The 26,208-nt window shown below is 52.8% G+C and overlaps 14 protein-coding genes across 14 annotated transcripts; 6 read left to right on the plus strand and 8 right to left on the minus strand.

Moving 5' to 3' along the window:
• Positions 1-7: 7 nt before the first annotated feature.
• LTS14_003145 (uncharacterized protein) lies at positions 8-1,519 on the plus strand (the record flags this gene model as incomplete). The annotated part of the gene is made up of 2 exons (XM_064835850.1): positions 8-1,021; positions 1,109-1,519. 2 exons carry the CDS (start codon positions 8-10, stop codon positions 1,517-1,519), a joined length of 1,425 nt encoding a protein of 474 aa, XP_064696900.1.
• Positions 1,520-2,774: 1,255 nt separating this feature from the next.
• LTS14_003146 (uncharacterized protein) lies at positions 2,775-3,778 on the plus strand (the record flags this gene model as incomplete). Its single annotated transcript, XM_064835851.1, has 2 exons — positions 2,775-2,907; positions 2,964-3,778. 2 exons carry the CDS (start codon positions 2,775-2,777, stop codon positions 3,776-3,778), a joined length of 948 nt encoding a protein of 315 aa, XP_064696901.1.
• A 281-nt stretch (positions 3,779-4,059) lies between these two features.
• Positions 4,060-4,518, minus strand: LTS14_003147 (uncharacterized protein; the record flags this gene model as incomplete). The annotated part of the gene is made up of 2 exons (XM_064835852.1): positions 4,060-4,178; positions 4,239-4,518. 2 exons carry the CDS (start codon positions 4,516-4,518, stop codon positions 4,060-4,062), a joined length of 399 nt encoding a protein of 132 aa, XP_064696902.1.
• Positions 4,519-4,924: 406 nt separating this feature from the next.
• Positions 4,925-5,454, minus strand: LTS14_003148 (uncharacterized protein; the record flags this gene model as incomplete). The annotated part of the gene is made up of 3 exons (XM_064835853.1): positions 4,925-5,064; positions 5,131-5,217; positions 5,271-5,454. The coding sequence occupies 3 exons, from the start codon at positions 5,452-5,454 to the stop codon at positions 4,925-4,927; spliced, it is 411 nt and encodes a 136-aa protein (XP_064696903.1).
• A 286-nt stretch (positions 5,455-5,740) lies between these two features.
• Positions 5,741-7,238, minus strand: LTS14_003149 (uncharacterized protein; the record flags this gene model as incomplete). Its single annotated transcript, XM_064835854.1, has 2 exons — positions 5,741-6,193; positions 6,261-7,238. The coding sequence occupies 2 exons, from the start codon at positions 7,236-7,238 to the stop codon at positions 5,741-5,743; spliced, it is 1,431 nt and encodes a 476-aa protein (XP_064696904.1).
• A 553-nt stretch (positions 7,239-7,791) lies between these two features.
• On the plus strand, positions 7,792-9,192 carry LTS14_003150 (uncharacterized protein; the record flags this gene model as incomplete). The annotated part of the gene is made up of 3 exons (XM_064835855.1): positions 7,792-7,912; positions 7,961-8,549; positions 8,607-9,192. The coding sequence occupies 3 exons, from the start codon at positions 7,792-7,794 to the stop codon at positions 9,190-9,192; spliced, it is 1,296 nt and encodes a 431-aa protein (XP_064696905.1).
• A 93-nt stretch (positions 9,193-9,285) lies between these two features.
• On the minus strand, positions 9,286-11,208 carry INDA1 (Amino-acid permease inda1; the record flags this gene model as incomplete). Its single annotated transcript, XM_064835856.1, has 5 exons — positions 9,286-9,525; positions 9,577-10,129; positions 10,178-10,699; positions 10,759-10,817; positions 10,873-11,208. The coding sequence occupies 5 exons, from the start codon at positions 11,206-11,208 to the stop codon at positions 9,286-9,288; spliced, it is 1,710 nt and encodes a 569-aa protein (XP_064696906.1).
• A 308-nt stretch (positions 11,209-11,516) lies between these two features.
• LTS14_003152 (uncharacterized protein) lies at positions 11,517-12,392 on the minus strand (the record flags this gene model as incomplete). Its single annotated transcript, XM_064835857.1, has 2 exons — positions 11,517-11,833; positions 12,107-12,392. The coding sequence occupies 2 exons, from the start codon at positions 12,390-12,392 to the stop codon at positions 11,517-11,519; spliced, it is 603 nt and encodes a 200-aa protein (XP_064696907.1).
• A 424-nt stretch (positions 12,393-12,816) lies between these two features.
• Positions 12,817-14,123, plus strand: LTS14_003153 (uncharacterized protein; the record flags this gene model as incomplete). The annotated part of the gene is made up of 2 exons (XM_064835858.1): positions 12,817-12,847; positions 12,892-14,123. 2 exons carry the CDS (start codon positions 12,817-12,819, stop codon positions 14,121-14,123), a joined length of 1,263 nt encoding a protein of 420 aa, XP_064696908.1.
• Positions 14,124-14,320: 197 nt separating this feature from the next.
• Positions 14,321-15,400, plus strand: KRE9_1 (Cell wall synthesis protein kre9 precursor; the record flags this gene model as incomplete). The annotated part of the gene is made up of 3 exons (XM_064835859.1): positions 14,321-14,382; positions 14,486-14,716; positions 14,767-15,400. The coding sequence occupies 3 exons, from the start codon at positions 14,321-14,323 to the stop codon at positions 15,398-15,400; spliced, it is 927 nt and encodes a 308-aa protein (XP_064696909.1).
• Positions 15,401-15,503: 103 nt separating this feature from the next.
• LTS14_003155 (uncharacterized protein) lies at positions 15,504-16,975 on the minus strand (the record flags this gene model as incomplete). Its single annotated transcript, XM_064835860.1, has 5 exons — positions 15,504-15,666; positions 15,732-16,334; positions 16,392-16,515; positions 16,563-16,692; positions 16,751-16,975. The coding sequence occupies 5 exons, from the start codon at positions 16,973-16,975 to the stop codon at positions 15,504-15,506; spliced, it is 1,245 nt and encodes a 414-aa protein (XP_064696910.1).
• A 565-nt stretch (positions 16,976-17,540) lies between these two features.
• Positions 17,541-19,423, minus strand: LTS14_003156 (uncharacterized protein; the record flags this gene model as incomplete). Its single annotated transcript, XM_064835861.1, has 5 exons — positions 17,541-18,526; positions 18,580-18,676; positions 18,736-18,772; positions 18,824-19,098; positions 19,154-19,423. 5 exons carry the CDS (start codon positions 19,421-19,423, stop codon positions 17,541-17,543), a joined length of 1,665 nt encoding a protein of 554 aa, XP_064696911.1.
• Positions 19,424-20,036: 613 nt separating this feature from the next.
• On the minus strand, positions 20,037-22,678 carry LTS14_003157 (uncharacterized protein; the record flags this gene model as incomplete). Its single annotated transcript, XM_064835862.1, has 4 exons — positions 20,037-21,871; positions 21,925-22,289; positions 22,339-22,624; positions 22,663-22,678. The coding sequence occupies 4 exons, from the start codon at positions 22,676-22,678 to the stop codon at positions 20,037-20,039; spliced, it is 2,502 nt and encodes an 833-aa protein (XP_064696912.1).
• A 1,481-nt stretch (positions 22,679-24,159) lies between these two features.
• Positions 24,160-25,639, plus strand: LTS14_003158 (uncharacterized protein; the record flags this gene model as incomplete). The annotated part of the gene is made up of 2 exons (XM_064835863.1): positions 24,160-24,163; positions 24,234-25,639. 2 exons carry the CDS (start codon positions 24,160-24,162, stop codon positions 25,637-25,639), a joined length of 1,410 nt encoding a protein of 469 aa, XP_064696913.1.
• Between the last annotated feature and the right edge of the window lie 569 nt (positions 25,640-26,208).

A 26,208-nucleotide genomic window follows, 5' to 3' on the forward strand; every position in this document is an offset into this window, starting at 1 on the left:
ATCCACAATGCCTTCTCGCTGGGCAGAAACAGCCGAAGATGCCGCGGAGTATGCAAAACGAAAGGCGGAGAAGGAAGAGAAGAAGAGGGTGAAAGCAGAAAAGCAGCAGCAGCAGCAGCGGCAGGCAGAGGAGGAGGAAGCACAGCGGGCACAAGCCAGAATCCATAACAACGACGAGGACGCAGCAAGACCCAACAAGCGCCGACGACTATCTCCCACCCAGGAAGAGCAGAACAACGAGGACAGTACAGGACGTCCGCTCCTCCGCTCCACCCCTCGCACCTGGCAACCCTGCCGCTCAATCTACCACTTCGACCTCCTAAATCACATAGAAGAGGGCAGCTACGGCTTCGTCTCACGTGCCCGCGAAAACGCCACTGGTAACATCGTCGCTATCAAGAAACTCAAACTCGATGCTATTCGTGATGCGGGGTTTCCTGTTACTGCATTGCGAGAGATTCAGTGTTTGAGGGCTGCGGCTGGGCATCGGCATGTGGTTGGGTTGAGGGAAGTTGTTTGTTCTGATTCTGATTCTACTGATCGAGATCGGGATCGGGGAAGCGGGGGTGGGAAGGGATCTGGGGGTGGTGGGGATGGCCGGGACGTCTACCTCGTCATGGACTTCCTTGAACATGACCTCAAGACCCTCCAAGAGGAGATGGTGGCGCCCTTCTCCCCTTCGGAGATCAAGGCGCTATTACTGCAACTCACCAGCGCAGTGGATTTCTTACACGACAACTGGATCCTCCATCGTGATTTAAAGACGAGTAATATCCTCCTCAACAACCGCGGCGAAATCAAATTAGCTGATTTCGGCATGGCGCGCTTCGTGGGTGATCCTGCACCCGCGAATCTTACGCAGATGGTTGTTACGCTTTGGTATCGGGCCCCCGAGCTTCTGCTGGGCGCGAAGGAGTATGGGGCTTGCATTGATGTCTGGAGTCTTGGGTGCATCTTCGGCGAACTCCTGCTCAAGCGGCCGGTGTTGCAGGGGCAGAACGAGGTGGATCAGTTGGGGTTGGTGAGTTGTGTTTCCCTGTTCATTACTTGCATGGACGGGTGAGAGCATGAGGGTTTAGACTACACGACTGATGATAATGTGAAACAGATCTTCGACCTCTGCGGTCTCCCCTCTGAGGAGAATTGGCCCGGTTTCAAACGTCTACCCAATGCCCGGACTCTTCGTCTCCCACCTTCGTCAAGTGGGAAGGGGGCTCATGGCCCCACGATCCGCTCCCGTTTCCCCGCCCTCACTCCCACTGGTACATCTTTACTAACCTCCTGCTTATCTCTCAATCCTGCCTCGCGACCGACCGCGAAGGAGATACTAGATCATGCTTACTTTCGCGAGTCGCCGCGGCCGAAGCCGACGGCGTTGTTTCCTACTTTTCCTTCTAAGGCGGGGCAGGAGAAGAGGAGACGGTATGCTAGTCCTAATGCGCCGATAAGGGGGGAGGCGGTGGAAGGGACGGGGGAGGTGGATTTTAGTTCGGTGTTTGAGGGGAAGGGGGAGGTATGAGGGGAAGGGGGGGTTGGGGTGGGTTGAGAGTCCAAGCCTTCCGACAAGAGCAATCAGGCTCTTTTCACACGAGTCCCTCGCGATGTCACATGACTAAGGACTCATCCGAGCGTTTTGCCTGGACTTTCTTTCCCCAGACATAGAGCGCATGTTTAAGAACATCATCGCTAGCGCGGATTGCGCGCTCCCGAATTCCCTCTGGGTGTTACGGAATACAGCAATAATCTGCATCGATATGCACACCTCACTGGATGACTCGAGGATGGTGACAGTGGATGGAGTATGCTCATGCACGATGCCTGTCGTCGCGCCGTTCGCTGCTGCGATGATCAATGCTGCCATTGCCGTCGGCTATACACTTGCCTCAATCTTGTGGCCACTACGTGGGACGACATGAAGGATGTCTTCATGCTGTCTTCGTCATCTCTGCCCTTCGATGTTGATCTACACTTGAGAACAAGCACCTCTCTCACTACTGTCCTTGTCGTCCTTACCAGCCCGATCGCACTCGACCATGGCAGCTAACCCTCCCTCATCCCCCTCCCCAATCGAGACGAAAGAACTCCAACCCGACATCGTATCGTCACCCTCAACGTCGCCCTCAACATCAGCATCAGCATCAGATACCGAAAATGTCACTACAGCCCACCACCTCAAGGCCGTCCACCGCAAAGTCGATGGCAAGATTTTACTATGGTACAGCTTCGTCTACCTCATCATGCGCATCCACGTCTCCAACGTCACCCAACGTCACCAACGTCGCTATCATCAATCTCTAACAAGGTCATGGGATCAAGAAGCAATTGGGGAATATTACGCCTAGTCAGTGGGCTTGGATTCTGAGTATTTTTTACTGTGAGCTTCCACTTCTCCCTCGGTTGTCGTACGAGACTGCTGCAGGTGACTTTGATTGTGGGTGTTGATGCTGATTTTTCGGTGCTCGGTCAGATCCGTACGCGGCTTTCGAACCGGTGTCCACGCTTTTGCTCAAAAGGTTCTGGCCGAATATCTGGATGTCGAGGATTATGATTACTTGGGGGATCATCTCCATGTGTCAGGGTGCGACGAAGAGTAATGCGGGTATGCTTGTTTGTCGGTTCTTCTTGGGGTTTGCTGGTATGTGCTCCCTATCACATCCAATATCGTGGCTTTGTGGGGCTTGAGGTTGGTTGCTGACTTGGCACTTATGTTGATAGAGGCTGGCTACTATCCTGGTGTGCTCTACCATCTGAGCTTCTGGTATCCGGCTGATAAGATGGCGTTGAGGATCGCTTTCTTCTATGCTTGTGGGCAGTTCTCCGGAACCATCAGTGGATTGTTGGCGTTTGCTATTAGTTTCCTGGATGGCGTAGGAGGTCTGGCTGGATGGCGATGGGTGTTTATTCTTGGTGAGTGTCCCATATTACACCGCTCTAGCTTTGCCGTGGCTGATATGAAAGCGTAGAGGGTATCCCTGCCATACTCTGCGGCATCTACACCCTCTTCTTCCTCCCCAATTATCCCGGCTCAAAATCCAACTTCCTCACAGACCGGGAGACGCAGGTCTTGCTGGATGATCTGCCCAAGACACAACCAGACTTGGAAGCAAAGACACGGAACCCAGCACAAGTGAAAGCTCTCCTTCGAGACCCAACCTTCGTCACCTTCACTCTCATCTGGGTCTGCCACGCCATAGGCGGATGGGGCATCGCCACCGTCCTCCCAACAGTCATATACCAACTCGGCCTCACCGACTCAGCCGTCTCCCAACTCATGACTATGCCAGCCTATGCTTTCGGCTGCTGCTATCTCGTAACCATCGGCTGGCTAATCCATACCAAACGTCTCATCTCCTGGGCTGCAGCTATCGGTCTGGAAGTCATCGCTTGCATCTGCTACATCGTCCTCATCACCGTACGAGAACCAGTAGTGAAGTATGTCTTCGTCACCCTCGCTCTAGCTTGCTCAATCTCCATCTACCCGATTATCTGGCCCGAGCGCATTCGAGCTGCCAGTGGTACGATGGCCACGGGATTGGCGATTGGGATCACGAATGCGGCGGCGCAATTGCAGGGGATCGTGGGGCCGAGGGTGTATTTGTCTAAGTATGGGCCTACGTATAAGGTTAGTTTTGCGGCTTCTATTGGGCTGTTGGCGGGGGCGATTGTGGGTATTGCGGTGACGTGGTGGTTGGTCGCGAAGAGGGATCGATGTCAGGGGCAGGAGGAGGTGATTGGTGGGGAGGATTCATCTGTTGGTTCGGACGCTGTTAAAGCGTGAAGGGAGCTGGAAGGGTTGGATAGCTGGAGCTGGAATGAGTGCGAGATGCTATTTATGGCCTTATCGATGGCGACAGAGCCAATGTTTGTCAGGAGTCTTGATCGCGGTGCTTGCATGAATGCCTTACACACTCTGCTGGGTATCAGCGCTGATGTGGTCAATAGCCAGGCTTTGTAGGCATTTCGAGTTCTGACTCAACAGCTCCACAACGCTATTCAACCCAAGAGTCACCGCCAGCCAGGCGAAAACGATGCGTGAACATCAGTTGAAACCCGGATGCCTTAGCATGCCACTAATCTGGATGCAGGACCATACCGATCTCTTAGCTCTCCCGCACGCGGCCGGTCCGCATAGTCGCGGCGGAAGAGATCATGCTCTAGACTACGGCGAGCCTGGCCAGCTAGATAGAACACTACAGTCAGGGCACAGCTTTGTGGATGGTTAGGAATTTAAGACTTACGCCAGGCGCTAGATGAGCTAGAGTAGCTCTCCCCGTACGTTCTCGAGTAAGGGTGTATGCCATTGACGTTGAAGCCCAGTCCTCGCCCATAGAGTCGAGGTTGGGCGTAGTCGTTATGGAAAAGGTTATGCCCATATGGATTCATTCTGGCCTGGTATTCGGCTCGCTTGAAGGGTTCTTGGCGTGAGGTGCCGAAGTAGGCTGGGCCTCGACAGCCGTGGTTGTCGTAGGCTGGTCGTCTGCCGTTGCCGGCTTGGTATGGGCCACGGCAGCCGAACATGGCGAGGGAAGGGTGATGTGAGCTGGGTGGGTTATTGAATGTCTGGTTTCTACGGTTGGTGGTAAGGATGATGACTGGTCGATGGTTTGTGTGTTTGTCGATGGATCGTGTTTGGCGAGTCTTGCACTTTGACAGACATGTCTTTGGATATGCCCTGCTCTGTAACCGATGATATTGACTGGAAGCAAGACAGGTCGCTCAGCGGTAGACACTGCTTGGAGTAAATTCGAGCCTGTATCACGGATCCTGTGGTGACTACGTTGGACCTGGTAAGTAGCATCGGGTGAAGATCTTGCACAAGCGCAGTGGAGCTAGCTAATTGCCATCGCTGCCGAAGTTAATGACGGAGATCTTGTAGTCATCTCTAGACTCACCCCAGCAGCGGAGCCTCCCCATCCTGGCCCATCTAGCTGAAGCCCGGATGCCTCAACCAGCCACTAAATTTCGACCCAGGACCATAACGATCTCGCAGTTCTACCGCACGAGGTCGATTGGCGTAATCGCGGCGGAAAAGATCACGGTCGAGGCTTCCAGGATTACGGCTAGCTATAAAACCTGTCAACATTGAGTTGCAATGATTCCAAGGTGCAGGGGTCCAGCCATCAGACTTACGACGACCGGAAGAATAGCTCTCTCCATATGTCCTCGAATACTGATGCATGCCATTGATATTTAGACCAAGACCCTCGCCGTTGACTCCTGCTTCGTGCTTAGCGGTTTGTCAATGGAACGTCGATTCTGAGAGTACTCACGAGGCTGCTGATAGTGATGCTGAGGCAAGTTGTTGCCGTATGGGTTGAGACCAGCTTGATGGTATGCTCTCTTGAACTGAGGCTGCTGGTAGTAGCCGCCGTATGCTGGTCCTCGACTTCCATGATTACCATAGTCCTTCGTTCGACTGTTGCTCCATCCGTACGAGCCTCCTATGCCGTACATGATTCGATGGTCTCGGAAGTGGGAATGACGTGAGTAGTGACAAGGATGGAGCGGTGATCGCGGCTGATCTAAGATCTGTGAGGTGATCGGTAGACTGATTGTGGTGTTTGTCGGCGGGTGTTTGGAGGGTCAGACAGGCAAACACGACCTGAAATATCCACTAGCCTGTCGTTGAAGACGTTCACCAATCGCAACTGTGCTCCGCCATGCCACTTGATGACAGTGACGCTTGCAGTGTCCATCGTCATATTGACCATGGAAGACCAGTGAACAAATTCACAATCACTCATCCCTGCTCCGCATCAAGTATGGCTGAGTCTGCGGCGCGCTTTCCAGACCACCAACCTTCCCTCCGTGCATAAGGGCCTCTCAGTAAGTGCAGAGCATCATGTTTGATCTCAGGATCCGGACACTTCGTCGCAGTGAAATGGAGTGGCTGTATAGCTCCGACATGAAGACCAAAGTCAGCTTCGACGTTTCCAGCATGGGTCGAAGCCGCGGTCGTGACTAGTACTGCTGTGTGAGCAAGATCAACAATCCGCTGAAAGTCATCAACGTGTTTGATGTGAGCCGATGCGTGCTGCGCGGAGCCAGAGAGATGCATGACCGCCGATAGCATAATCTTCGCTTGATAGTAGAACATCGAGTACTTTCTCAAACGTTGTTGTTGCTCGAGCGCTAGATTCCGAGAGAAGTGGTATTGCATGGCATTAGCCCACAACGAGAGAACATTCATGATCTGGTTGCGCAGCGAGACACTATCAGCTAGGGAGCTGATGCAGTGATGAGTGCATCGTGAAGCCTACCTGTTTCTGAGCGATCAAGAACTCCATGTCTATGCCTACCTCATGGACCCGCGCTCTCAACGCAATCATAGATCTAGCCACTAAGATGAAAAAGCGGCGATGTGATCCCAGGCCCCGTAGACCTCGGGCACTGTAATCACGGAGCTCTTCAAGAGCAGATCTGTCGAAGTCCGTTCGTGGCGTTGCAATTTTGCCACGTGCAGATTCGCCATCAATGGTCGAAGCTATCGGTTGACTCGTGATGCGCGACTGGGAGACTACTATTAGAGAAACCTCGTCCGGTGTATACATCGAGTGCTGGCAGTAAAGCTCCTCAAATGCCTCCCGTAGTTCTTGGAGCGGAAAGAGACTGCTGCCGAATCCCACAACATCCGCGTCTCGTTTGAGCAGTTGAAGCACGGCCATTGCGCCTTCTAGATGGGATGTAGCGGCCTGTACTCTGGCATGCAGTAGCTCAAATGGTATGCACAATAGGCATGTCAGTAGTGGAACGACGAGTCCCGAGCCTCTGTCGAGTTGCTGCAAATTCTCGATACGGCGGCTCAACGTTCGGAGGACTGTCCCGTATTGATTGAGAGCATAGTGGCTTTCATGCTCTTGGCTGGCTTCCAACGCGATGATGCCGTGCCAGATGACTGGCTCTGTCTGAGCTGCTTGGCATAAAATGATGTGTAGAGGTCCATTGTCAATGATGCCGTTCGTGACATGTTCACCACGCTGCACGAAGTTTGCGAACAGCTTTCGCTCCATGCGCTCAGTACGCGGAACGAGCTGAAGAAGTGGTAGCCTGGACCTCCAGCTGGTCGTCTCGAAGGGTACCAAGTGTAGCTCATAGCCAGCGCAGATCAGACCGCGAGAGACACATTGATCACACTTCGGGTGCTGTTCACCACACTTGACGCGCCTGGCCTTGCACGTGATACATCCCGAACGGACACGAGTCTTACACCGGCGTTTGAAGACCATTTTGGGGGCCATAGTGACTTGCCCCCACGGGACAGCAGTACCTTCGTGTTATATGGGCTTCATCATTGGCAGTGGCAAGATCTCTTGATGTCTCGATGCACGCCGAAGTTACTCATCGCTCCTCGCGGTATTTGCGGGAACACGATTGTCGAAGGTGTTAGCTTACAATCTACCATTTGTGAAAAGAAGTGGAAATCGTAGATGAAGTGATGGTGTTCTTGTGGCTGCTGACAAAGGTTGCATGTCAGCTAAGTGCTCCACAGTCCTTTCGCCACCCGTGTCAAAGAAGGAGAAGGGGAGTCTTCTGGGTAGTATGTTTCCATAGACGAGACTTCTCCGTAGGATAGAAACGCTATTAGTGTCCTTGACACCAACGCTGTCCCAGTAGGTTCATTGGAGCTTCAGCAGCAATAAACTCGTCTCCCGCTCCATGACTAGACGTCATCAGACATGCTGGTGAGTTTGAGTTGTTCCAATGAGGGCAGGGTCTCGATGTAGGCAAGTCAAGACCTCGATACCTCATGTAGAACCGTAACAACTGTTCTGTCTTTCTCTGCTAAACACCATGGCCGCCAATAAGCCATCGATAGCCATCATCGGTGGTGGCATCTCTGGCCTTACACTTGCCATTGCACTGATCAGACGTGGCCTGAATGTTCAGATATATGAGCAAGCGCGTGCATTTGGTAAGTGCCATGCCTAGACAACTCATGCTGATGCTAAAGTACGATCAGGTGAGATAGGAGCCGGCGTCGCCTTCGGTCCCAACTCGATACGAGCCATGAAGACCTGCTCTCCCGATATCTTCGATGCCTTCGAGAAGGTAGCAACGATCAACCAATGGCCCGAGAAGAAGAACGTGTGGTTCGACTTTCACGATGGCTATGACAAGGACTCTCCAGTAGGTCAAGAGAAGCTACTCTTCACTCTGTCGTCAGAGTCTGGGAATAATGCTGTACACCGGGCTCATTTTCTGGACGAGGTGATCAAGCTGGTCCCAGACGAGATCACACACTTCAGGAAGCATCTGGATACGATTGAGCAGCCAATTGGACAAGGCAAGGTCAAGATGACGTTCCACGATGGCACGGCCGCGGAAGCAGATGCGGTGATCGGATGTGATGGCATCAAGTCGAGGACACGAGCATGGATGCTTGGAGGCGATGATACACCTGGTGCTGCGCCTGTCTATACTCATAAATATGCGTACCGAGGACTTATACCCATGCAACGTGCGGTGGATGCGTTAGGTGACGACAATGCTAGGAACTCGAAAATGCATCTTGGACAAGATGGCCACATTCTCACGTTTCCCGTCAGCAAGTAGGTGGTTTCGATGTCCGCTGGCAGCTCTCAGATATGCTAATGTGTAGCTTGCAGAGGCCAGACCATGAACGTTGTAGCGTTCTATACTAATAACGATGACTGGCCAGACGCGCAGCACCTCACCAAATCGACGGAGAAGAAGCATGTGTACGAAGACTTTAAGCACTTTGGTCCGACGGTGCAAAAGATTATTGATATGCTGGAACCAAATTTGGACTGCTGGGCAATCTTTGACACGGGTGATCATCCAATGCAAGCATACAACAAGGGTAGAGTTTGCTGTCTTGGCGATGCTGGCCACGCTACTAGTCCACATCATGGAGCAGGAGCAGGCATGTGTATCGAAGACACTGCAATAATGGCGGAGCTCTTAGCTGAGAAGACTGTCCATGATGCCGGGATCAAGGGCATCGAGGCGGCTTTCCAAGCATTCAATGACTGTCGTCTAGAACGCACTCAATGGCTGGTACAAAGTAGTCGTCGAACCGGCGATCTTTATGAGTGGCGAGCTGAACACGTGGGCAGAGATATCGAGAAGATCCATACGGAGTGCAAGGAGCGAGATGAGAAGATCTGGAATGTTAAGATTGATGATCTGATTACCGAAGCCAAGCAGCACCTGCGAACTCTGCTGAGCTGAAGCTATGTGAGAACTACAGGACTTGATACAAGTGCAACATGCCACAGGCCAAAGCTCTCCCGCAGCACGGACGTGAGTACGAGCACGACCTCGCTAGAACAGCTTATCCAAAACTCTGCGCCACGCCGGCCAGGCCTGTTTCTCCTGCTTTAGCTTTTCATATGCCTCCCAATCGACCTCACGTCGGCCGCTATCGACGTCAATCTCTGACAGCTTGCGCCAGCCTTCACGCTTCCAGATCCAGCCCGCGATGTAGAAGGCAATAACGACGAAGAGGGCAAGATAGGACTGGAAGAAGTCGTATGCGTTCAGAGGGGCAACGGCGGTGTAGAACTGGCCGTGTGGTCAGTCATGGCTCATATAGAAGCGAAGCAATTAACTTACCTGGGCGATGAGTACTAGGATGATCAAGATCAGTCCAACCCACGACCCATAGATGCCGAACATGGACTTGAAAGGCAACTCGTCAAGCGTGTGCCCTTGATATGCCCAGGCATGGCGGAATCTGATGTGGGCAAGACAAATAGAGCCCCAGGTGAACAGCGCAGCCAGACCGGATAGTGCTTGTAGCCAATCGAAGACGACCGTCCCACTGCTCGCTAGCGCAACGTAAGCCAGCGGACCGAATGCTAGCATGGCGGCGGTCGAGACCAAGGGCCGTCCGGCGCGGTCGACGTAAGCAAAGATTTTTGGTGCATAGCCCTGCTCCGCGAGTGCGGTAAGAGTGCGTGAGCCGCCGTAGACCCCGGATAGCCCGATCGAAACAACAGAGAGTAGGATGACGACATTCACAAAGTCACCAAAGGCTGGGATGCCTGCGTTGACAGCTGCGATAACGAACGGCGAGGCTGAAACATCGATGAGGCCTGATCCGAGGAGACGCTCATCGTCTGATGGAACCAGAATGCCGACGAAGAACAGAGCGAGGATGTAGAAGCTGATCACTTTAGTATCCCGTATCGAAAGGATGGGGTGGCTCACTTACAGCGTAATACGCCAAAAGACTTGCTTCACCGCAGATGGTAGTGACTTCTGCGGAGTTTTGGACTCTGCTGCTGCGAGACCGACCAGCTCCGTACCAGAGAAAGCAAAGGCAGCCGTGACGAAGACGGAGCAGAATCCGAAGAACCCGTTGCGAAAGGCGCCTGGATCATAGAACAGCCTCGCGCCCCAGTACTCACTGTACCAACCATTGCTTGGTCCGCCACCGCAAGCGAAGACGATACCCATGATGATGAATACAACAATGGTTGTAAGTTTGAGAGCAGAGACCCAAAATTCCTCTTCTGCATAGCCAAGGACCCCAAAGATATTTATGATGATTATGGCGAGCCAGAAGATGGTGATCCAGACTGCTACGTTGACGTTGGCACCCCAGTAGTTGACGGTCAGACCAGCAACGACGAGTTCGAGTGGTAGGACGATTGCCCATTGAAAGACGTAATTCCATCCCATTGCGAAGCCCCATGACGGATCGATGAAGTGTGTGCTGTAAGTATAGAAGCCACTGATATGACTATGGTCAGGACTGCAGCTGCTGGTAAAGCCACATACGGTGGTACGTACCCAGAAATCGGAAACATTATAGCAAGCTCACCAAGAGCATAGACTACGTTGAACATCATCTGTATACCGTCAGCGTGCATCCGCCGTATTGCGCTTCAGCTTGTGTGTACTCACGATACCAATGATCGAAAAGTCGATCAGCAGCGATGCTGGACCGCCAGTTGCCAGGGCACCACCTGACCCAACGAAGAGACCAGCGCCGATAGAACCACCGATAGCAATCATGTTCAAATGCCTTGCCTTCAAGGTCTTATTCAACTGATTATGCTTGTCGTCTAGAGTACGCTGCCGGAAGGAGTCTGGAGTAAGCCCCAACCTTGTCATCAGACCTGGTCGCGCAACATCATGGGCTGTTATGATGTCGCCTTCCTGAGTCGTGCGCGTGGTGTCCAGTTCCGGGTAGCCCACTTTCGACTCTTTCATGTCGGCGTTATCTGGGTAGACTGACATGGTGGTGCCAATACGTGGTACTTCTTAGGACAATAACACGACCAAGGTGTGTTGAATCGCTTTTGTCGTCGGTACTTGTCGTTGTCTGGTGCGGAGGCTCGACCGATGGTCTTAGATGCGCACGCGAGCTCGCGCGTTTATAGATATCCGCAGAGCATACGTCGACGACCAGATGGCTTATCTCTTCTCCGCAAGATTGTGTCGTGCCATGCAGAGCATTGCCACAATGTCCATTGGCGTACGTCTTGGGGTGTGGAGAGCCAATTCTTGGCCGACGCGAGCGCTCAAATTTATTGCATAACAGAAATCTAGCCAAGGCTGCAAGAGTTTCTTCTTGGCGCTATACCAATGTATGCAGATCCTTGGAGTCTTCGTTGGTCGGCTGGGTCGAAAGTCTGATAGCTGAGCCGACATTTACCATTTGACAGCTGCGGGATGCCTCGTCGCTTGCTCTCTCGAATAGTACCACTCCGGCCTTGGGCAATTCCGCCATGACCGATGTCGTATTCAGATCCTTGTGTAGTGGCAGTCGCGCGCCGAAAGATGCCTGAGATAGAAGCTCTCCGTTCTTCTGCTCGCTGCTGAGTCACACCAAATTCGATACGCCAGCCCTTGCGAACCATGCCTGGACAGAAGGTTGACAGTTACAAGCTCGCCTCCCTGGGCACTACGAACAGTGCCTTGCCAACGGCCAAAGGTCTTGCATGACCATCTTGCAGGACAGAATTAATGTATACCTTCCTGCCTGTTATCTCAGTAACCCAAGCTCTAGCCAGCACTACGCAAGGAGTACTGACAGGCGCCTTGTAGTCAACATTCAGATACGCCGTGGCTGGCGGCATTCGCGTGAGCAAACTCGTATTTGCCACACTGCCAGAGATTTGATCCAGTATCATACCATTAAACCCGCCGTGCGCTCGTCCAGAAGCTCCATCGATGAGTGGTCCAAGCGATAGTAGATAGCACTCCTCTTTGTGATGCAGGGCGTCAGGCTCATTGTTCGGTCTCCAGAATTTCGCATGGGCATTGATTGCCCCGGGTCGATACAACAGCTTGACGAACATGCGATTGGGTGCCATGTTGCCCTCTGACTTCTTCGGTATATCCACTGTAATCCTCACGTCGGCATCCAAAAGCAGTTTTCGTGCCCATGGTAGCGATTGAAAGTCCGGATGATCCGCCATAATTTGGAGATGTATGATGTGGACTGTTGGAGACGCAAGCAATACCTACAGGTGAAGAATGTTGTATCTGCCCATGATACCTTGGCTAGTGGGAGAACTCTACGACCTTCAAGTCATAATTCCCGAGGGCTTCGTTGGCCAACGAAGCAAGACCACAGTCGGATGACGGGACAAAAAAGGGCCGAGTTGTTGCACAACAAACCCCCTTCGACAGCGCGGCCTCACTAATGCTGTCCTGCACGATATAGGAAGTCGATCATAAACAAGTAGCCACGGCGCAGACCCGTTTGGATATGCATTGAAACCTTTCGCGTCCCTTACAGCTCATTGAGCTGTGCAATGCACCCCTCTGATGCACGTCATCATTCAATCCGGCTGGCTCTCCGCAGCTGCGAATGGTTCATGCAGGTGACACAAGAAGCCAATGGCTGAAGATACGCTTCCGCCCAACGGATGTAAGACACTAGGGATTTGTTTGTGTGCTGAGTTGCATATACAGCCAAGCTCCTGAGGTTCTTGCCCTCTATCGCACAGCTCGATTTAAACCTCACCAGTCAGTCAGACCCGGAACACTCAGTCAGTCAGACCCGGAACACTCAGTCAGTCAGACCCGGAACACTCAATCAGCAGGAATCAGAGTTGCACAAGATGTCGACGTTCGAGTCGCAAGCATGGCTGTACACAGCTGGGTATCAGTCGTTATACTTTGGCAAGACTGAGGTACCACGCGCGAATGACATCAAAGGTTTGGGCACGACGGCGCATATGCTGGTCAAGATCAATGCTTGTGCCCTGAATCCCGTCGACGTTCAGATGATGAACTTGCCAATGTGGAGGCTACCGACATTCGGTACACCCAAGGGATGCGTTTGCGACTTCAGTGCAACGGTCATAGCAGGTGGCCGCACAGGATTCGTACAGGGCGATGAGATCTTTGGCCTGACTCTGAAGCCTTTCATCAAGGGTGGCGGTGCATTGAGTGAGATGGCACAGCTTGACGTTGCAAACACTGTAGCGGTCAAGAAGCCGAAGGAGTGGAGTCACGAGAAAGCTGCGGCGATCAGCCTCGTATGGTTGACAGCCAAAGCCTGCATAGAAAAGGTGGCACAGTGGGTGGATGAGACATCGACAAAACGCGTGGCTATACTGGGAGGAAGCTCGGCTGTTGGCATATACACGATCATGCTGGCAAAGCAGAGAGGCTGGAAGGTCGTTACGACGTCGTCAGGACGAAACAAGGACTTCGTGACCACAACCCTCAACGCCGACGAGCACGTCGATTATACACAACAAAAAGTACGATCAGCTGTCCAGCAATTTGCTCCCGATGCCGTGATCGATTGCGTTGGCGGCACATCTTGCATTGGTCTTCCAAGCAGTAAACGCTATGTCTCGATTGTTGGTGACAAAACTGGCAGGAGTAGTATGGGCGGTCCGTACACCTACTACAACGTCCTTGGACCAATGGCTCTATACCAGGCAGCTTCGCAATGGATACGCTGGGCGCGGGGCCAGTATGCCGGGGCTGAAATATACGATGTGATTGTTCTTGACATGAACAAGCAGTGGTTGGAAGAGTCGAAGACCACTCTCAGTCCAGATCAGATCTACATCGACAGTGTGTTCCAGTTCGACGAGGCGAAGAAGGCGTTCGAGAAGCTGAACACAGGGCGTGCGAGAGGAAAGGTGGTGATTAAGATCAGCGATACAGGTGTAAAGAATACAGCGTAGAAGTCGTCTTTGGCACGTGCTGTGGATACCAGCAGAATCCCGATTTAGGCTGCTTTGATGGCTCAGGCCACGGCGCCCACATCTGGACTTTTATATATGCGCCCAGGTTGGTGTTGATCCCTTGGTACGCGCGTCACGTCCGTTTGGAGGATTTACTAGCACGAGAATCAAAGCATATCCCCTGTCGATCTACACCAATGACAACACAAATCCGCACCTCTACATCTCATCCTTACCACCCGACCTCCATCAACCTCATGTAAGTCCTTTGACATTCACGGCTCACGCGCGATGCGCAACACTTGTTTTGTCGTTTCGCTTGCCTCGTTTGTTGCCGCAGATGTGTCTTTTACTTCGCCCAGTGCAGGCGAGAATATTCCTGCCGGGACTATTGATGTTCAATGGCAAGAATCGGGACTGCAGCCGCTGATCAAAGACCTCTCTGGCTACACATTGAGCCTGATGACTGGTGGGGACGATGGTGGAAACATGTTACCGCTCACCCAATTTGTCTCCCAAGGCAATTTTGACACTGGCTACAAGGCTGGTGGTACCATACCTGCTGGCATCGCGGAAGCAGTTGACAATGGATTGTATGTCCCAGCATCGAACGTGTTAGCTTGGCACTGACCATTAAACTCAGCTTCTTCCGTATCGTCTCCACCGCTGAGGCTGGCGGAACGGTGATCAACTACTCGTCGCGCTTCAATATCACTGGCCTGCAGGGTGCGACGCCTCTGCAATATCGACAAGCGGCAGCCTCCTTGATTGGGGCCACTACAGGGCCTCACAGGGTCGTCAACGTGGCAGGTCTGACATCCGACACGACCAACACTACCTCCCAGTCTAGTAACATGAACAGTAATGGCACCGATAGCCCGGCTTCTGTATCAGCTACAATTATAGCAAGCACATCGAGCACCACGAGCTTATCTTCGCCAAGTGCGACCCTGCCATCTTCAGCTGCTCCTAGGGTCAATGGGTTTTCCACTGGCGTCATAGCAGGCATCGCCGTAGGCTGTTCATTGGCAGGCATTGGTATAACAGTAGCTACTGCTGTAGCTATTGTCTTCAGGCGACGTCGTCGACAACATAACAGCGATGCTAACACCAACTCGGCATTCCTCGATGGCAAGGCCGAGCTTTGCGCAGATGGACCTGAGCCGAGGTCACCAAGTGCGAGCGAGCTGGGCACTGAGCAGGAGGTCGTAGAAGCGGATGATGGCTTAACACCACCGGAATTGGATCCAATGAGTGTCCGCGCTGAGCTTGAATGAGCAGGCATGCGACTGCCAAATCTCATTGATTTCAGCTCAGGAATGACATTATGACCGGAATCTAGGAAACTCCTCTACCGCGCTTGCTTAATACCATGGAGAGTCATGCCAATTCTACTTCGATCAACTTCTCTGGCGCCGCACCGCAGTCCCAGATCTTGACGACCTTCAAGCCGGCGCCTTTGACCAGTGCCTTCCACTCCCTTTCGCGCCTCTCGTGAGCACTGTGCGTCACCATCATGAGCAGATCGAGGCCCGTGGCATACCTAAAGTGAACCGTTAGATCCCATCGATGTGTATTTTCGTGGATCCACACTGGTGGTCTACTTACCATTCGGCGCCTTTGTCGGGGATCACGGTCTCATTGATCAGGATCTTGCTATACCCAGCCTTCAAAGCTGGCTTGAGATTAGACAGGATGTCGTGGCAAGCTGAATCTGGCCAGTCGTGGAGGATCATCTTCAGATAGTAGGCTTTGGCGCCCTTGACTGGCTGCTCGGTGAAGAAGTCATGAGCCAGAGGCTCGACTGGGGCAATCGCTTTTGCGTCGATGCTCTCGATCGTCTGGGGCAGATCCTCGAGGATCAGTTTCCCCTGCAAGTTGGGATTCGCTTGATGAAACTTCGTGATATCGTGGCCGGCGTTACCACCAACATCGACAAGCAGCACATCGGATGGTCCACACGAGGTGCCAAAAATCTCCTCAACCGGCACGGTGTCATACCATCTTGGTCCCGAGCTCAATAGCTTCATGTGGTTGAGGAATGCCCCAGCTTCTTCTTGATTGTCCGGCTGGAATACCCATTGGAAGTAATGCAAGTCGGTCTTGGCTCCATATTTGAAGGGACTGTCGTCTTTGTCGGTAGGATTCTTCCAGTCGCGCTTCTGGAAGTACTCGACAACGTTTGATTCTACCTTTCCAAGGCTCGAGAAGCTAGGCACGCTCAGAATCAGATGTATCCCAGATTTTTTTCCCATGACGTCCACTCACCAGTTGACTACTGGACCAGCACCCTCTGGTGTGGCCAAGAGGTTGCTGGTTGGTGTTGCGGCATATCGGTCCACGGCTGTCTCTTTTACGATAGCGCCAGTGGCGAGATGTTTCAACAATCTGCCTGAAGAACTTGTCAACGACGTACGCAGAGACGAGAACTATACGTACTCAGGAGGACTTCATCGCAGCCGGTCTCCTTCGCGAGCTCGTCGCAAGTACAATCTGGGCTGGTTGCTTCCTGCAGCTTTGCGAACAGCTTGAGATCAATGCCGAGTCGTGTGGCAAGGAACAGCATAGGCTAATGATGTAGAGTTAGCTCTAGACGCTCTAGAGATCCATTCTCCTAAATAACCTACCTCGCCCCATGATATCCGAACGATCTTTTCCTCGGGTGCCTCAAGTGCGTTGACTAGTGCGCGTGCAGCCTTTAGAGCAGCTGCTCGTCCTTGCGTGGTCACCGCTTGGCTTGCCGTTGCGGATGCTTGGGTCAGCAGGCCCAATGGGTTTGGCTGCTTCAGTGTTGACTCTGCTTGTGCTTGAATTTGACGTACGGCCTCGGCCAGCGTTTCGAAGAAGCCCATTGTGAGTTTTATCTCGTGATAGGATAGAAACTGCTGTGGCGTCGCGGCAATGAAGGTTTGGGTTTGGGTAACAAGCTGTAGTGAAACAGCTGCTTGGGGTTTATTATATGACCAGTCGCCGCAGCAACAGCTGTAGATTGCATGCATATTCGACGCAAGCCACCGATACATGTGCACTGCATAAGCAATGGTACCAGCTGTGGCTGATGGACAGCTCCTACAGCTCTTTTCCAAATCAGGCGCTGGAGGCTTGATCACCTGAGCAGGACGTCCGTCAGCCTTGTACGGCGATGCCGTTCTGGGTCTGCGAGATGACAGCTGGAGTCGGCCACGTGTGTAAGGAAGCACTCCTCCGATGGCCCTGTGGAAACCGCGAATGAGTTTTGAAGGCTGTGCACTAGCACAACTACCCGTGTTGCGCCAGAAGAGGATGTCCATCAGATCTCTTCGACACGGAGCTTCGGTGCAATCTGCTATCATGGAAGAAAGTCTTTGAACCACATTTCAGCTACAGAGTATCTATTACGTGAGTCGTGAAATGATCTCGTCTGCTTCTTACATAGACTCAAGCCCGCATCACTACTTGAAAGATCTTCGCTCTACTTGTCCAGCTGCGGCATCTCTTTCCAAAGATATACATCGGAATCGCGCACAAGCAGATGAAGACGTGTACCCCTCCAACAATGCTGAACACCTCTCCAGGACCCTGTGACATCAACCAAGACGAGATGAAGTAGTTCATGCCGAAGGAGTAAATGTTGCGTAAGTTGATGGCTGCAAATGCCTCCGGCGCTTTGTCCCGATGGCAATCCGTTAGGTAGCCATAGACTGCGATGTTCATGAAGCCGACGCTAAAGTACTGTATACCGTAGAAGATGACAGGGGCAATCCACGGATCGTGAGCCTGAAGTGATAGCCCGAACCCGAAGAATGACAAGCCGCCAAGGATGAGGACGACAACAATGAGCGTTAGTCTAAATTCGGGCTCATAGACACCTTTGTTGCGCCGAGACATGAACTTCACGACCCAGTCAGCTGTTGGTCCCGTGACAAAAGCACCAAGAATGGATCCTATCAACGCTGATAGCGAGACCAGGCCAATTGCTGAGACTGAGAAGTTGTACGGAGGCGCACTGAACAGCTGCGCAAGCACGCTGCCCACGACAATCAGCCAGGAGGTAGTGAGGCCGTAGGCGAAGAAGGAGAATAAGACCTGCGGAAAGACCAGCATGAATAGTGGTCTGACCAAGACCTTCCAATATGCATCATCGCATTGCCGGCCATGAAAGATTTTGAGATCATCCCAATAGCTGGCCTTTGGTTCAGACCAGGTGATGTTGGTCTCGATGCGGTCAAGCGACTCAACTGTCTCGTTCTTCTCGTCAAGTCTAGCGAGCTTCTCCTCGGCAAGATGCTCTGCACGGTCTTCGGTGCCCTGGTCGGTATTGAAGACCGCATCTCTCCTGTACGCTGTCTCGGGGCAGAAAAAGAAGAGTACTGGGATGAAGACACCGTACAGCACGGCGCAAATACCATAGGTCCAGTTCCATCCTAGGCGGCTACATTAGCTGTTATTAAATCTCACTGAACGAGCGGCACCATACCAAGGTCTTGGATGATATAGCCACTGATTATGCCGCCACCACCAACGCCCACTGAGAGACACAGTCCCCACATAGCCAAACGGAGACCACGCTGATGCTACCACGAATATATCAATATATGAGACGCTCTTTGCGGACATCGACAGAAAGACTTACTACGAAGTATATGTCGGCGATGGTGGTAGTGACAAGCCTGCAGAGGTCAGACTCACATCATTTGTGTTTTGCTAGGATCTCGACTTACACTTCGAACGGAGACATGCCGATGCAGCCGATCAAACGAGATGCCAGCAAGGAACCGTAAGAGTGCGCAAAATAGCCCCACAGACTGCTAATGAATAGCAAGAGGTTGCCGAGGAGAAAGATTGGACGTCGGCCCCAGACGACCGCCATTGCGTTGGTGAAGAAACATGAGATGCCGATCAAGAAGATACCCCAGCCAAGTCCCCCGTTCAACGCGTTGTATGACATGTGGAACTGCTCGGACATAAGACCATAGCCAGGCGAGATCATAGGTCCCTGCGCACGCCGTCAGTGTTTTCTTTATGAAAGCTGACCAACTGTATGTACTCACCCAGGCACCCACGACGGCAGTGTCGATACAGATAATGAATAACATCAGATCCTTCTTCCACAGCGGCCAGTTCAGCGGATCATTTGGGCTCCTCGAAGGCTGCGGTACGAGTAAGACATCCGAGTCCTTGCCATTTTTCTGCGCGTGTCGCAGTACTGTAGTGTCCAGGTCGCCGTGGTGGTGGTGAGCATCGGCATCAACTACATCTGTGAGTAGCGCCGTGCCGGGGACATGCTCCAGATGTCGGTCGTCAAGTACGCCGAGGCCCATGATGGTTGTTGCTGGAAGCCAGTGTGTTGATCAGATCTGGGTTATGGAAACGAGCAACGCCTGTGCCAGGATACAGAAGTAGGCGATATATGTATACCATCGAGCAACCACGGCAGATATTTTGACCGTCATGTCGATCTGCCGTCCTCGCTCGAGTATCTCAGTCACATGGACATGCCGCGGGAGGTGTCAGTATATCGAGACAAGTGGGTCGCCTTCACTGCTCGACCAGCTACATACAGGGTTTCGTATGGCTTCGGCTCATGTTCCCGCGCATGCCCTAATTTGATATGCGTGCCAAGCGCATTTACCCCAAGCACAAGTGCGTTAGCGGAGTGCGGAGAAAATTACATGGGGAAGAATTGCTGGTTGATCAGAACTGCCGAATAGGCCAGAGAGATACAAGGGGGATGTCTTATGGGGGATCCACTTAAATCCGTATCGCTAGCGATCAACATCCTAGGAACGACCGATCACCGAACGGAGCGTCTAGGATAACAGACCCAAGGAGAGTGAGTTGTGCAGCCAGGTTCCCAGAGCTCCCGACAGTAAGCAAGAAGCAGTATACTGCAGAGTCAGTAACTTATTTGTTCATTGTCTATATCCAGTCTTATTACATTAGTAGTATCATAGTGAATGCGATGATGCCCGCGAGCATATAAAAGCTAGTTCCGACTCGAGGAGCTGCTGACTTAGTACTCGTCTGTGATGCGCTCGGTGCATTTGCTGAAGTCGCCGGAGCAGCTGTGGACGACACGCCAGTAGTGGGGCTAGAGCCAATACCGCTTGAAGAAGAGCTTCGTCCTGTACTGTTGGCATTCGCAGTCGCGCCGATTCCAGCCCATATATAACTTCCCATGTTTCCTTGGCTTGTTGCAATCTCTGTGCTTGATCCCACAATCAATGCTGTAGCACTTGGTGCTAAGCTGTAAGGCGTGCCAGAAACAGTAATGGCAGAACCTCCGGGCGATAGAGTCTGGGAGCCGATGACATACCCCGACTGGCTGTTTGCTGTTATAGTGGAGGAGCCGACTATGATAGGTGGTGGTGTGGTGGTAAAAGGACTCGTGGGTAGCTTGGTGGTTGAAGATCCGTAGATGAGCTCTGTCGCACCACTTGCTAGACTGTAGCGAGTGCCAGAAACTGTGATAGCAGAACCACCTGGTGTCAATGTCTGGGAGCCAACAGCGTATTGGGAGGCCGCAAGGGGAGTGAGCACGGCGGGACCGACAGTGATAAGCGAGGTCTGCTGGGAAGCGGCTGCAGGAAGCGTCGAAGTAGCCGATCCCACCACTAGTAGAGTCTGCGAGCCGGAGGTCTGCAGTACGATTACTGTCGTCGAGCTGCCTGTGCCCACCATGATGCTGCCTCCCGGTACTAGTGTTTGGCCAGAGACAACATATTGCGAGGCAGAATTAGCTGAGACTGTGCTACCAGCGACCACGATTGGCGCTGAATTCGTAATACTTTGAGCGAGAGGCGTCGAGGCACCATTAACCACGGCGAATATCTGTGACTCAGACGTCACTACGGCGAAAGCAGTCCCACTGATAGTGACAGTAGTCCCAAGAGGGACAGTCTGTGAGCCGACAACTATGCCAGGAACGGTTGTCGCACTTCCAGCGATCGATGTGCTGATTGCTGCTGGCTGAAACGGAGCGGTACTGGCAGCTGCAGGCGCTGGTAGGACCGAAGATGTCCCACCTACAACTATGAATGCCTGCGATCCGGACGTGGCGATGACGACTGGTGTACTGCCGACCTGCACCGTCGAACCGATCGGCACTGTCTGAGAACCGATCACGGCAGCCGGCACAACGGTTGCGCTGCCACTGATAGATGTGGTGACCTGGACAGTCTGGATGGCTGCAGTCGAGGAGCCGACACTGATCACAACTGGCGGATTGTTGCTCGACTGTACAGGCGAGGCCGCTGACGATGACTGCCCTCCAACACCTCCAGGGCTTGGATTAGAGGCTTGTGTGGTGACCGTAGAGTGTGAACCGAGGATCGATGCGACAATCCCGCCAGCATTGTTCGACGAAGAAGTTGGTGCCGGCGCAGGCGCTGGTGCGACAGAGACTGTTGTAGCTGGAGATGAAGCTGGCCCCGGATTTGCTGAGCTACCAGCCTGCGATTGTGCTCCTGACTTGCTCGACTGAGACGATCCAGAAGAGGCAGATGATTGTTGACCTTGACTTGCACTAGATTGTCCTTGGCCCGCAGCATTGTCGTTAGATGATTGTCCGGCAGAATTGGATGACTGCGCAGCTGCAACGGAAGTTTGCGGGGCTGTTGACGGAGACACACTCGCAGTTGCCGGGTTTACTTGAACAGATGATGAAGTCTGAGGCGAACCTGATGAGGTGATCTTAGCTGGCACAGCACTTGCCGCTGGCGCTGTAGACGAAGCCGAATCAGTAATGTGGACCGTCGTCGTCAGTAATTCTGTAAGCTGTGTTAGTAATGTGCGATTTTCGAATGTGTTGAATTTTGCACACCTCCAGCCACATTAACGGCACTGACTTCTCCCAGTGCAGACGACGATTGACAAAGTGCATCGTAGCCGGGAGGGTAGTGTACCGAGCAAAAGTTCAGCACACTGTTGATAGTGGCGGGCGCAAGTAGAGACGACAGGTTCGAGGCACCAGAGTAGACAACGGCGTTAGAGGTCAGCACGTAAAGCCAGCCTCTTAAGTCACGACTATTTGTGCTGCCCGTGGATTGCGGGAACTGATAGTGGTTTTGCGGGACGGCAGAGGTCACGACCTTTTGCTGGCAGCATACTCCTCTGTCTTGTACGACAGGAGCCAGTCCGTTCCAGTAAATTGGATCAGACACAGTGAAATAAGGGGTCGGGTATGCTCTGCAGTCTGTTAGCAGTCAGAGATGACACTTCCGGACTGAGCACATACGCGATGCTTGTGCTGCCAACACCGGTCGGAACGGGTGCCGTTACTGTGCCATCGCTATTGGTGTCCGTGCGAGTGAGCAGTTGGAGGGTTCCGTTGTTCAAGAATTGAGTGCTCGCGGCTGTGAGGGCTGAGCTATTCGTCGAAGTGACTGTCTTCGTATGGTTGAGGTTGTCTATGATCACGTATACAGTTCCGAGATTGACGGGCGTGTAGAGCTGAGACCATGTGTACGTGGATGCATAGACAAATGGAGTGAGGGTTGAGGGCGTGTCGGCATCCTTGGTGTCTACAAAGCGTCAGCTTCTCGTCAGCCAGGCTGCGTACATTCGGAACCGTACATGAGTAGCTAGCGGCACCTGTAGAGATGGTCGTGAAGTAGTAATATATAGTAGGCGTGACCGTGATAGTGTTCGTAGGTATGTATGATGACTGCGCCGATATGTATGTCGATTCGGTGATGATCTCTGTATATGTTTGCGTCGAGTATGAGGTGTCTGAGGGTTTGCGAGTAGTGCTTGAAATGCGTGGGCTGCTATTTGACGTTGCTGAGGTGGAAGCGATGGTTGTTGTCTCAGTCTTATATATCGTCGAAGTCAAGGTCGAAGTGGACTCTACAGAGGTAGTATTCGAGTCTACGCATGTCAGTTTTGCGTGATGGCATTGTCCAGGCCTTCGCCGCCGTGCGTACAGAGTGATGCTAGAACCTCCACTTGGGCGACGCCGAGGAGCAGTAGCGACAGGATAGGTGACCACATATTCACCACGTTCGACGATCGACAACAGGACGCAAGCTATCAGAAATGTGATGGGCGCTTCCTGGTGTGGAAAATGTTGAGGTCGGACGTTACGATCTGACAGGGCTGCCTTTGAGAATGTCAAAAAAATCTGAGCGCTGGCAGTTGGCTGGATTGTGTGCGCCAAATGGCTACGTCAAAGACAGAGACACAACCGCGAAGCCAAATGTTCCAGGTGCGTGTTGGTGGCGCTACAAGTACCAGGCACAAGTTGTGACCCAGGCATCAGGCCACCAACGTCGGGGCCGATATCATATGAATAGGGTTGCGAGATGTAAATACTCCACAGCCTTGATCCAGGGCACTTGCCAATTGGTCAGCGATGCATACTGCCACATGGGTTTCCAGGCCTGTGAGGGCGCCAGTGTACTCAGCCGCACGCAGGAAGGTAGCGTCGTAGCGGAGGATGTCACCATGTCGAGATGATAATTGGTCGGAATCTGGAGCACAACATGGATCATTTCAGTACTTGGGGGCCGATTCCTACGCGACCGCAGTAGTGCAACGCGAGCGCTGCACACCTCGAGACCGGTCACCGGGGATCGGGCAGTGTTTGTCGCATTTGCGGGTCACACATCTCCAGAGGACCCCAGGTGCGTTGGCAGACTCTACATCTGAGCTTTCACTTTCCTCCGCGCAGCTAGGAAGAAGATGCAGAAATTTGGCACGCTCAGTGTATTGATCCTGTACTGTCTCACTCGCGGCGCACGCGCGAAAGCCATAGAGGGGCCGATTGCCATCCCACCGGCTCAGATATTGTCAGTGTTGCCGGCGTGACTGCCAGCTATTCACTGACTTCTAGCCTAGCGAAGGGGATGACGGAGAATGGTCGACTTTCATCATTCAAGTAGGCACGCCGGCTCAATCCGTCCGCGTACTACCAGGAAGTAAGTGTACACGACGAAAATGCTTCATGGTTTGAGGCATCTTCGCACCATCGAATCTACTCTGTTCACACCCGCAGCGCCTCAAAGGACCAGCGCTGATAGCTTAACTACATAGCTTCCGCCTTCGCAGGAACAGTGCCATGGGTAAGTGATGAATACTTCGACTAGCCACAATTGGTGCATCGCCATACTAACCATGCGCAGGTCATCCTAGATGAAGGCTGCTGGCAAGCAAATCCTGGTCTTGGTGATTGTGCCAGCGCCCGTGGTGGCACTTTCGTCCGTAACCAATCATTTTCATGGTCGACGCAGCGACTACCCAGTTCCGGCCTTCTTCAGCTCAATACTTTCGAGGAGGGCGGTCTCGGGTTATCTGGTAACGCGTATTATGGATTCGAAACTGTGACGCTGGGTATTGCTGGCCAGAATTTGCCGACTCTCGCGACCCAGCTCGTAGCTGGCATCGCCACGGACAATTACTTCCTGGGCAGCTTAGGCTTGAGTCCGATCAGCTTCAACATCACGAATCTGAACAGTCCTCTCCCGAGTGTCCTAGGTCAACTTCGCAACCAGAGTCTAGTGCCCAGTCTTTCATGGGCGTATTCAGCTGGAGCCTCGTACAGAAGTCCAGCCAACTATGGGAGTCTTGTTTTCGGAGGCTACGACCAGTCCTTGATCGCTAGTACTGGTGTGTTGAAGAATGCGCCTTTCAGTGGTGACACTTCGCGCGACTTGCAAGTGCAGCTGCAGAGCATAACATACGACACACTAGGAAGCACGCCCTTGCTCTCGCAGAACATATCAGTCTTCATCGACTCCATGGTGTCGCAACTCTGGCTGCCACTTTCCGTCTGCCAGAACTTCGAGTCCGCCTTCAATCTCACTTGGGATGACAGCCAGAGCTTGTACGTTATCAGCCAAGCGGTCCACAAGTCGCTGATGGCGCAGAACCCGACCTTCACATTCAGGCTCTCAGGCCACGATGGAGTCGACAACACCAGTATCGTATTACCGTACGCGGCTTTCAACATGAACGCCACGCAGCCACTGGCCAACACTACATCTTACTACTTTCCATTGCAACGAGCCAAGGACGACACGCAGTACACACTCGGCCGAGTGTTCCTGCAGGAAGCATATATCATCGCCGACTATGACCGGCAGACTTTCTCAGTCTCGCCACTCAGGTCAAACAGCGCTGCACAGAAACTGGTCCCGATCTGCGCTCCTGGAAACAGCAAAGTCTGCGGAGGCGGTGGAATATCCGGAGGTGCGATAGCTGGTATAGTGATAGGTATACTAGCTGTGCTCGCGATCGTCGCCATCATGCTCTGGTATATCCGGCGGCGGAGTGCAAAGGCGAAGAAGGCACGAGAAGAAGCAATTGCGGAGGCAACAGTGGACGAAAAGCAAGATGAGCATTCCAAGCAGCCATTCTTGCCCCGGCAAGCTGAGCTGGGGGCCGATGGAGCAGCGATCTATGAGATGGATCGAAGGCATGAAATCCGTCCAGAGTTGCCAGGTCAGACCAAGAGCCATGAGATGGGCACAGCGGAGAGGAAGCATGAGATGGGTGTCTCCGAACCAGCGGCGGCAGAGCTAGAAGCGCCTCTGAAATGATGTGAAGGATCGAAATAGCATCTGTATAGCATGAAGTATCATCGCTTGTAATTTTCGGCGTCTGACCTTGCTGCGCCCTGGGCGGCATCAGAAGAGCTCCCGGTCATGACAGTATCGAGTATTGAGTGTCCAGGAACGCGAGGTCAACGTCAGACCACCAGAACAGTATATCATCGTTATGCTGACCGCGGGTGCAGTGAGGTGTAAGAAGCCACCATGACAGACCCAGCAGGCAATCCGACATCCCTTGTAGATTCTTGCTCCGGTGCGAATTTGTCAAGCTGCGAGTTGCCCTCGATTGTCCTACATCGTGCAAGGTATGCCTCGACGAAAAACATCCGGATAGGTATATGGCAACGGGAATCCATGATCTTCAGCTCAGTCAGGCACGGGAGTCCTGCGTTCAGGATATCCTTCCTTACGATCGCGCCTTGCTCCCATCCACGCCACCCGTGCGCTTCAAGGCGGTTGAATGTGTTTCGTGCTTGGTCGAATCCATCGCAAGATCTCGTAATTGTTCATCCTGTTCGAGGGTGACCTCGGGCTCTATTGTTTGCATCCGGGGCAAA

The sequence above is a fragment of the Recurvomyces mirabilis genome (genome assembly GCF_035927965.1).
Source record: "Recurvomyces mirabilis strain CCFEE 5264 chromosome Unknown scaffold_6, whole genome shotgun sequence".
In the NCBI taxonomy this organism is placed as follows: Eukaryota; Fungi; Ascomycota; class Dothideomycetes; order Mycosphaerellales; family Teratosphaeriaceae; genus Recurvomyces; species Recurvomyces mirabilis.